At 48.8% G+C, this 10,871-nt stretch overlaps 1 protein-coding gene across 1 annotated transcript; it reads left to right on the forward strand.

Annotated features, from left to right (window-relative positions):
• The first annotated feature begins 808 nt into the window (after window positions 1-808).
• LOC121450296 (trem-like transcript 4 protein) lies at window positions 809-10,117 on the forward strand. Its single transcript, XM_041655124.1, has 7 exons — window positions 809-866; window positions 1,105-1,431; window positions 3,508-3,567; window positions 4,145-4,154; window positions 4,525-4,649; window positions 7,440-7,498; window positions 9,893-10,117. Exons 1-7 carry the CDS (start codon window positions 809-811, stop codon window positions 10,115-10,117), a joined length of 864 nt encoding a protein of 287 aa, XP_041511058.1.
• The last annotated feature ends 754 nt before the right edge of the window (window positions 10,118-10,871 follow it).

Consider the following 10,871-nt stretch of genomic DNA (forward strand, 5'->3'; position numbering starts at 1 on the left):
AGGTTATCAGTTTTGATAGCAAGTGTCCTTCCTTGCTGAACCATCTTACTGTCCTGTGACAGTTATTTTGAAATACATTTGACGAGTACAGTCTTTCAAGTGACATTAGCAGTGACTGTGACATGTTTGGAAACTGCGTATATGGGGGTGACACAGGGCTGGGGCTCCCCTTTTCCTTCCCTCCTTCTGAGCTCTTCATACCTTCATACCTAGCTTTGTGGTCTCCCAAACTAATCAGGACCCCCTTGCTCCTCCAATCCTGAGAATGCATGTCCACCCCCTTCTTCTCATCCCTTCTAGTACACACAGAAATTTCTGGTTCCCAGATGGGTCAAAGAAGGCTTAGAGTTCTAGCCAGGTTTCCAAAGGGCCTCTGGTTCTGTCACCTGCCTTCAGTGGGAGCCAAACTTGGGTAGGGGGACAGAAACTTGAGGCTAAAGAGGAAGAGGGGAACTTGTGGGTAGTGCTGAATAGAAATGAGCAAGACTCTTACTTCACTGCGGTTTCCTCCTGGGTTTTCTAAGCTTTCCACACCCCAGTCTTCTGGGGCAGGAGACTACACCATCTCTGTGCCCCTTTATCTAGTTCAGTACAGAAGCCTTGAACCAGAGCCTGTGCTGGAGGAGCCACAGGGCCGCACAGGCCTTGCTCAGCTTCTCTCTTGTCCTCGGAGGTCCAGGCTTCCTCAGCAGTTCACCGTGCACTGGCTGTGGAGGCTGCCTGGACCCTGCCCTGCCCTGGTCTCCTCTCCTCAGAGCATCCCTTCCTCCTTCCCTGCTTGCTCCCCTACAGCTCGAGAAGAGGACCTATGGCCTGGGAGGCCACATACCTGCTATCCCCCATCCTGCTGGTGCTCCTGGACTCAGGTGAGGACAGGGGCAAGGATAGAGGGAACGGACCAGGGAGAGGAGAGGGAAGGGGTTGGGAGGTGTGCAAAACAGGGCTCTATGGTGGAACACATGGTGTGTTGTGGCCAGCAACTGGCTCTAAGCTGCACCCTGAGCATAGACACAAAGAGGGCAGTCCCTGAGAAGGGAGCCCATCTCCTAGCCCTGCTGTGTAGACTGGGAGACTCTCTGATCTGAAGGGTGTGTATGTTCCCAGGCTTTTGCACAGAGGATGCAGAGTTATTTCAAGTAGTGGAAGGCCAGAACTTTTCTGTGAAATGCCAGTATTATCACAGCCAACACGTCAAAGAGAAGGTGTGGTGTCAGCAAAGATCAACAAAACATTGTGAAGTGTTAGTGTCCAGTCTCAGCCCAGAAGCTCAGCTGCCGAATTTCTCCATCTGGGACCATCGTGACTCTCACTTCTTCACTGTCACCATGACTACACTCACGGTGAGAGACTCGGGTGTCTATTACTGTGGAATCTATGACAATCGCAGAACAGTCCGTGTTCTCAAAACTATCCGCCTGGTGGTGTCAAGAGGTGAGTTTCCCCCTTCTATGTGACTCTCAGCTTTCCTGATCACCAGGCTCCAGAGTTGGAGAGGAATCTAGAAACTGTGTCTTTGAATAGCTGGGAACTGGGGCACAGGGAAGAACCCCTCCCTGCAAGGCCCCCTGTTGGTTCAGGGCAGAGCCAACCCTAGAACACAGGCTTGCTGACTTCTGGACAGTTTTGCTGCTGCTGCTGCTGCTGCTAACACAACTCTGTTTATTGAAGGATCTTGTTGTTCCCTCCAGCTGTCACAGCTGCCCACACCCAAACATCCCTTCCTGCAATCCCATCAGAAACCTTCTCTCCAGGAGTGGCAGGTTCCATCACATGAGAGACCTCAGAGCAAATGGAGAAGGCACTGAGAGATGTGGACCAAGAGGAGACAGCTACACAGAGAGGCACACAAAGGGCTTAGTGGGGAAGGTTGAGAGATGCGGTCCTCATCCAGGATCTGCTCTTGATGACTGAGAACCTCTAAGCTCTGGGAAGTTGGCCCAGAGGCTGCTGCTAGTGGCCTGAGTTTCCTGTGTATCTCATGCGGAAGATTGCAGTGGCGGAAGGCTTTGAATCAGTCTTTCATGTTCATGTGCTCACAGTGTGGACAGCTCCTCCCAGGGCTTTCCCTGCTGCAGAGAATGTCCAGCCCTTTGGTACAATGGGTGCCTGGAGGTTACTTCAGGACAGCTTTGGCCCAGGCACACTCTATGGAGGGGTGGCATTAGGTGTGACCTTTATATATTCAAACATAGTGGACACAGGCCTCAAGAGATCTTAGCTTGAGCTGGGAAGACCCTTTCTCAAAGTGGGAGGCACCATTCCCTAAGCTTAGGGTCCCAGACTCAGTATAAAAAGGGAAGTGAGCCTGAAACATTCACTGGTCTCTACTGCCTGACTGTGGATGCCTGCAACCAGCTGCTTCCAGCTCCTGCTGTCTTGAGTTCCTTGCTGTTATCTGCTGCACTCTGAACTGTATACTACAACAGACTCTTTCTCCCATAAGGTATTTTGGACAGAGTGTTTTATCATAATTATGGAAAACCTATCTGAGTCACTGTGCAAGTTCCGTTCACAAATGCACATTAAAGACAAAGCTGGGCATGTAGGCACGTGCTTGCAATCCCAGCACCGGCGACATGGAGACAGGAGGATCCTTGGGGATCACTGGTAAAGTCCAGCAAGTAAGAAGCCCAGTCTCAAAAATTAAATAAAGTTAAATGGACTACACTCGAGTAAATATATGTAAATTTCCCTTTAACATTCACATGTACACATATGCATTTACATATATACATACACACACGCACATACTCACATATATACACACATGCACACATATACATATATACATGCAAATGTACACATACTCATGCATACATACACTGCACACATACTCACATATATATACACATGCATACACACACATGCACACATACACATGCACACATATATATGTATATATACCCATGCATACATACACCGCACACATACTCACATATATATATATATACACATGCATACATACACATACACACATACACATGTATACATGCACACATGTGCACCTGCATACACACAAACATGCACATGCATGTACATAAACACACACATTTTAAAAAGAACACTGGCGGCTGGGCAGATGGCTAAGTGATTAGAGTGCTTGCTGCTCTTACAGAGGACCTGGGTTGGTCCCCAGCCCCATCTTCAGATGGCTCACAGCAGCCTGTGACTCCAGCTCCAGAGGATCCCATACCTCTGTCTCCATGGGCACTGAACTCACATGCACACATCACCCCCGCCACAGAGACATAAAGATGACAAAAATCTTCAAATGAAAGAACGCAGGAAGCAGGAAAAGACTCATTTACAGTCACATGTGCTGTGGCTTCTCAGAATGTGACTCCAGCTCCATTCACAGCACAGCATCGCCTTTTTGGTGGGGCAGAGTCCTCACTTGCTGGTTCCAGAACCACGTGTGGAGTCCTCCTCTTCCAAGAGCAGGAGCCTGGGGCTTGGGTGGAGTGGAAAGACAAATGTTATGCTCATTATGGTTTCTTACATCTTTAGCCCCATCCACAACCTCCTGGATGACAACAGTCCTGGCCTCTGCCACCAGCTCTGCCACCAGCCCTGTCATTTACAGGTATTGCACTCTGAGTCTTGTGTTTCCCCCACTCTCCTGACTATAGTTCCCAACTGTCACCCTGACCGATGCCAGCTCTCACAGGATAGATGTAGTTAAATGGCCACTTCTCGTCATTTTATATAGGCCTCAGTTTTCTCATCTGCAAAATGAGATCACAGTAATATTCCAATGTCTGTCTATCATCTATCTATCTATCATCTATCTATCTATCTATCTATCTATCATCTATCTATCATCTATCTATCTACCTACCATCTATCTATCATCTATCATCTATCTATCTACCTACCATCTATCTATCATCTATCTATCTATCTATCTATCTATCATCTATCCATCTATCATCTATCTATTCATCATCTATTTATCTATCTATCATCTATCGAGTTAGTTACTGTACTCTCAGCCTTATATTTTCTATTTTGAGATTATGATTTCACTCAACATCTCAAGCTGGTCTTCAATTCGCTCTATCATGCAAGGTGGCACTGAACTTTTGGTCCTCATCCCTCAGCCCTCTGAGTGATAAAGCTTGTGCCACCTGTGCCGCCAGCCCAGGCTCTAGCTTGTTCTATGCCACAGGAGGTTGCTCTGTGCCTTTTAAGATGTTATCAGTGTCCTTGACAGTGCGTGGCCAGTAGTACAAGATCCCTGCAGGAAGGAGGCTGGAACTGGCAAGTTCAGGGTCGAAAAGGAAGTTAGGGGCAGGAGACCGAAAACGAAAAGGAGCAATAGCTTGTGACATTTTCAGCATTCCCCTATGTTGGAGACTGCAGGACCTACCAGGCAGGCTCACTGCACAATGCAGCTGTCCCCTGTCCAGAAGAGGCTGGTTTGCCGGAGGACCTGTGGGAACTGGAGGCCTTGGGAAGAAGGTTTTCTGGCAGGCAGTGTTCTGGGCTCTGGCTCTCCTCACCCCGCTAACCCTTCTTCCACAGCCCTCTGGATAGCTGGATGTGGAAGGGCATCATTGCTGGTGTGGCAGTGGCCGTCCTGCTACTGCTCGTGTTTGTTGTCCTTGTGGTCCTGTACCTCAGGAATGCTCGAGGAAGAGCCCAGAAAGGTGAGCCCATGTTGTTTGTTTTCCCATCAAGGAAATGGACCTGAAAAGCAAAGTGTCCAACTGGCTCCCTTTCCCTTCACAAGGTGGCAGACCTGGTGGTCCTGAATGAGGGGGATGTGGTTGAAGGGACCAGTTCTTCACAGCCTTCAGGTTGACTTACCCACAGGTGCCCCAACTCCCCACCTATTTGCCGGGATTTTGGATCATATACTTTTTATCTCAATTTTTAAAATTATTTTATTTCATGTGTATGGTGCTTTGCTTGCATGTATTTCTAGGCACCATGTGCGTGCCTGGTGCCTATCAGACCACCTGGAACTAGAGTCACAGAGAGTTGTCAACCACCGTGTGGGGCCTGGGAATTGAACCTGAGTTATCATGAAGAGCAGCCAGTGCTCCTAACTGCTGAGCCACCTCTCTAGTTCCTAGTCTTTTCAACTTTGTAATTAGGGACTTGCTAAGTCTACATAAAGAACTTTCTGGTTAATGATATTGAAGTGCATGTTTATATCATTTTAAAAATTTGTCTTTCTCAGTATGAGGAAGGAAGTGCAGAGATGTATGTAGTCAAATGCAGAGATGTATGTATGTCAAAGTGCAGAGATGTATGTAGTCAAAGTGCAGAGATGTATGTAGTCAAGATGCAGATATGCATGTAGTCAAATGCAGAGATGCATGTAGTCAAATGCAGAGATGTATGTAGTCAAATGCAGAGATGCATGTAGGTCAAAAATACAAAATAGCAACTATGCAGAGTGAATGAGTCAAAGGATTTAATGTACAACACGAAGATTATGGGTAAGAATAATACGTCATACCCTATATTTTGGCCACATGAGTGGCTTATGACTGCTCTTGCCACAGGAGAAATACGGGTGTGCTGTTAGGTTTTTCATTGTCAACTTGACACACGTAGAATCACCTGAGAAGACAGTCTTAACGGAGAACTCTCTAGATCAGGTTAGTCCATGAGCATGGCTATTGCAGGAGGGGATTAGCATGATTGTTAGCTGATGCGGTAAACCTACCATGCAGGCTGCACCATTCCCCAGGCAGAGGCTTGCAAACAGTGTAAGGAAGGAGTTAGCTGAGAGCAGACAAGAATGTGTGTATTCGCTTTGCTCTTGGCTGTGGGTGTGGTTTGTCTAGCTGCTTGAGTCCTTTCTGAAATGATGGACTGTAACTTGTAATTGTTAGCAGATGAGCCTTCCCTCTCCTGAGCTGCTTTTCTGTCAGGGTGTTTGTCTTGGCAACAGGGATCAAAGCAGGCCAATTCATCATTCTATGTTATTAACCATCTTATTATGTATTCAAAATCTTATAATATGTAATGTGTATTATATACACATTTCAAAGTATACACAATAATGTTTCCCTTTGTGGTGCTAAGAAAAGACCCGAGGCCCCAAGCATATTAAACACACAGTCTACCACTGAACTATGCCCTTTGTAAACATTGAGGGGCTGGGGTATGGCTCACTGGGTAAAGTGTTTGCTGTGTAAACATGAGGACTCGAATTCGACATAGGGCACCTGTATAGTAATCGGAGCACACACCTGTAGTCCTAGCCTTGGCGAGGTGGAGCCAGGCTTACCAGCTTTCCCACCAGCTTCTCAGAAACAACAAGTGCAGGTCCCAGTGAGAGACTCCTGAGCTCCTGAGGAACAACACTCAGGGTTGTCCTCTGGCTTCTATACACATGTGCACACACTTACACATGCCCATGAACATGCACCCCTCACACTTACATACTTACACCCCCAAAAGTGAACATGGTACAAAGGAAAAATCGTTTTCCCTCTCGATTTTTATTTTTTAAGCTTTTCTCCGGACAGGGTTTCTCTGTGTAGCCCTAGCTGTCCTGGAACTCACTGCATAGACTGGGCTGGCCTCAGATATAGAGATCTGCCCACCTCTGCGTCCTGTGTGCCAGGATTAAAGACATGAGACACCTCCACACCCAGCTTTCTTCCTGTTCTTGAGGGACTTGTGAGTCTTCCAAGTTTTGGGTTTTAGCATTAATCCCACATGAACTCTGTGGCCTTCAGCTGACTTCTGCCTCCTTTGCTGCTTTGTTCTGCCCTCTGTGCACACATATTTATTCACCACGTGCCCTCCAGACAGTTCTGGACAGCAAGGTTCGACAACTCACAAGGTTGTGTGAGTGGAACAAGAGCTCTTGGCGCTTGGGAGTGTTGACTTTCCAAGCTCTATAAAAAAAATCCTTAGGGAAGAGAGAATCTCAGAATTCTATATGCTTGGTTTCCAAACGTCATGAAATCAGTTCAGTGGGTCACTGTGACATTTTAGAAAACAACATAGGAACAGGGACATGCCCAGACTCGGCACACATATTCTCACTGAGTTTTCATTTAGAAGTGTGTGTGCACACAGGGTGAGTGTGGGAGGGTGTGTTCATAGGAAATGCTTACCCTGAGGGCTTTGACACAAGACACTAGAAAGCCAACCTCTTCCAACCATAGCCCCACCTGTGAACAGACCATACTTAAGTCTGATGTTTAAATACGGAACTTGCAGTGAGTGACCTGAAACTGACCAGGAAGATGACTGGGTTTTTGCAGAGCAGACACAGGCAGCCAGCCTATCAGGGTACCTAAAATCCTCCGATATTACTCAGTGCTGAGGGCTTGGGAGCTCCCCAGGCAGAAAGGATCCTTTGGCCAAGCCCTGTGCTCTCCTCCATCAGGGTCCCAGCCTGGTGTTGCTATGGGAATTGGGTGAGATGATACGTAGGACATCCCCTCACTAAATTTCTGGTTTCCTCACAGTTGAGAACGAATGTCACAACATCTATGAAGAATTTCCAGATCAGAAGGAGGAAACCACTGTAAGTAGGAGTGACTCTCCTCTGGGACGTAGGGGGCCTAGATTTCTGGTGGACACCTGTCATTGTGAGCTGTGCTTTCCAGTGTGCACCTGTCATCGTGAGCTGTGCTTTCCAGTGTGCACCTGTCATCGTGACCTGTGCTTTCCAGTGTGCACTTGTCATCGTGAACTATCTTTCCAGTGTGCACCTGTCATTGTGAGCTGTGCTTTTCAGTGTGCACCTGTCATTGTGAGCTGTGCTTTCCAGTGTGCACCTGTCATCGTGACCTGTGCTTTCCAGTGTGCACCTGTCATCGTAACCTGTGCTTTCCAGTGTGCACCTGTCATCGTGACCTGTGCTTTCCAGTGTGCACCTGTCATCGTGAACTATCTTTCCAGTGTGCACCTGTCATTGTGAGCTGTGCTTTTCAGTGTGCACCTGTCATCGTGAGCTGTGCTTTCCAGTGTGCACCTGTCATCGTGACCTGTGCTTTCCAGTGTGCACCTGTCATCGTGAGCTGTGCTTCTGAGTATGCACCTGTCATCGTGAGCTGTGCTTCTGAGTATGCACCTGTCATCGTGAGCTGTGCTTCTGAGTATGCACCTGTCATCATGAGCTGTGCTTTCCAATGTGCACCTGACATAGTGACCTGTGCTTTCCAGTGTGCACCTGTCATCGTGAGCTGTGCTTTCCAGTGTGCACCTGTCATCGTGAGCTGTGCTTTCCAGTGTGCACCTGTCATCGTGAGCTGTGCTTTCCAGTGTACACCTGTCATCGTGAACTGTGCTTTCCAGTGTGCACCTGTCATCGTGACCTGTGCTTTCCAGTGTGCACCTGTCATCATGACCTGTGCTTTCCAGTGTGCACCTGTCACCGTGAGCTGTGCTTTCCAGTGTGCACCTGTCATCGTGACCTGTGCTTTCCAGTGTGCACCTGTCATCGTGAGCTGTGCTTTCCAGTGTGCACCTGTCATCATGAGCTGTGCTTTCCAGTGTGCACCTGTCATCGTGAACTATCTTTCCAGTGTGCACCTGTCATCGTGAGCTGTGCTTTCCAGTGTGCACCTGTCATCGTGAGCTATGCTTTCCAGTGTGCACCTGTCATCGTGAGCTGTGCTTTCCAGTGTGCACCTGTCATCGTGAACTATCTTTCCAGTGTGCACCTGTCATCGTGAGCTGTGCTTTCCGGTGTGCATCTGTCATTGTTAATCTGGTCTGGGTTCAGTTTCTATTTGCACTAAGTGGCAGCACACACTCAGGACTGCTCATGTCCGCATGACATGTTTATGTGTTTCCTTTTCTGTATTTCTTCTCCTGTGTTCCCAAACTCAAGAGGGGAACAGAAAGACAGACAAAGAAGAGACGAGGAGGGGGCGGATTTGGTAGAACCAGTTCTTGGCCACCACCTTTATGGGCGACAGCCTTTCCTGTGTCTTAGGACATAGCCAGTCTACAAACTAGCTGCCGCTGGTCCAGTCAGTGTGGGAAAATGAGATGAACCATGTCCCCTAGGTCCTCCTGAGGGCTGGATGGTGTGGGTAGCTCTGCCTCTCCTGAAGACCCAAGACTCTTAGATACCCAGAACTAGAAGGCTCCAGGCCACCTAAGCCAGCTCTCTTTAGAAACTAGAATCGATTCCATGAAGTGCGTCTCTAAAAAGTCCCTTTAACTCAGCCCTAGTCCAGTTTGAATGTGCACAAGATGCACTTGGAGAACTTGTTGAAAAGTTCCTTGAAGGATACGGTAGCAGCATTTATGAGGCTGAGGCCAGATGGTCTCCAATTTCATGCCAGCTTGGGCAACCTAATGAGACCCAGTCCACAAAGCTTGGGGCTACAGCTCAGTGGTAGTACTTGCCATGCAAATGCAAAAACCTGTGCTCCATCCCATACACTAAATATATGCAGAATAATGGTTTCTTACTCCCTACCACAAGGGTCTATGTTCCATGGATTTAGAGTGAAGCCTATTTCCTGTTTGGAGCAGGAACTTGGAGAGGCCAGTTCTTGTCTGCTCAGTGGCAGGAAAGGCAACTTTCCCTGCCACCCCTACTCAGAGTCTCTGCGGGTCCAGTGCCACACCTCATATCTTTGTAAAGAAAAGGATTATTTATTCTTAGTTTATGTTTATGAGTGTTTGGTCTACATGTATGTATGCCATGTGTATACGGTGCCTGAGGTGGTCAGAAAAGGGAGTCAGATCCCCAGACTGGAGCCAACAGACCATTGTGAGCTGCCATGTGGGTGCTGGGAATGAAACCCAGGTCCTCTAGAAGAGCAGCCAGAGCTCTCAGCCACCTACCATCTCTCCGGCCTGTGTTCCGGTCCTGTCCCTCTGCCCTGTTCTGGTGACTCATGGGTCACTGGTCACTGCAGCTGCTATTCTATCAACACACATCTGTTTACTTTTATCCTAGGACGTCAATCAACAGATCCTGTCCACTGAGGACACGGAGGCCATTTGCTATGCTTCCCTCATCCACCTCAACCACACGAGCCTTCAGGACTCCATCTCTAGCAGTTCCCAGCCCTACCAGAAGCCCTCGCCTGACCCTCTTCTCTCTGTGGAATATGCTAGCATCTCTAGAAACAGACTCCAGCCAGCCAAGGCAGCTGCCCAAGAGGTGGAAACCAGGAACTGAGGGCTGAGCGCACACGGCAGAGCACGCAGGAATAAAGCTGCATCGCGGCACAGGAACAACTTCCTACAGTGTAGTTGGTCTCAGACTGTTGGGGCCACACTTTCTTCAAGGAGGATGGCAAACAGTACGATGGAGAGGGCTTGTGGACCCCTGGTGGCTCCGCTCTGGCGGCCTAGGGCCAGTGCTGCTGGGACAGTCTACGTGCATAGAGACCTGGGCCAGCGCCTTCGATGATGCTCGCCTCCCTTTGGTGACCACCACTTCCTCTCCACTGGCTTTTGAAACCCAGGCAGATTGTGTAAGTTCTCCAGGAACTCGAAGTCAGCTGAGGAGATCCGCTCAACCCCCAGCTCCTCCCCACACCAGCCTGTTACTAAAACCATCCCCGCTCGGGAACTCTGGTGACCCTGCCAGAAAGAAAACTGAAATGTGGGCAGTGCCCTTCACTGGCCTGTCTTCAGAGGCTTTTCCACCCACAGCAGAACCAGGGAACTTCTTCGCCATAACCGGCCACATGTCTCGGCGAGAGTACAGAGGGCTCCTCTGCCGTCTGGAGGACCGCCATTCACCAGCTGACAGTGTCTACAGCACCATCTATGCCACATCCTCCCGCCAGGTTCCTTGGGCAGAAGATGCCATCTGTCCTCAGCCTGAGGCTCCATGCATACTCAGACTGCTTGCCCCTGTGAGACAGGCACTCAGACTGAGGGAGGCGGGGCATGGGAAGGACTGGGATGCTGAGTGCATCCCTGCT

Source organism: Microtus oregoni, unplaced genomic scaffold, assembly GCF_018167655.1.
Source record: "Microtus oregoni isolate MIOR12 unplaced genomic scaffold, Mior012 000007F_ref0000211, whole genome shotgun sequence".
NCBI classification, from domain to species: domain Eukaryota; kingdom Metazoa; phylum Chordata; class Mammalia; order Rodentia; family Cricetidae; genus Microtus; species Microtus oregoni.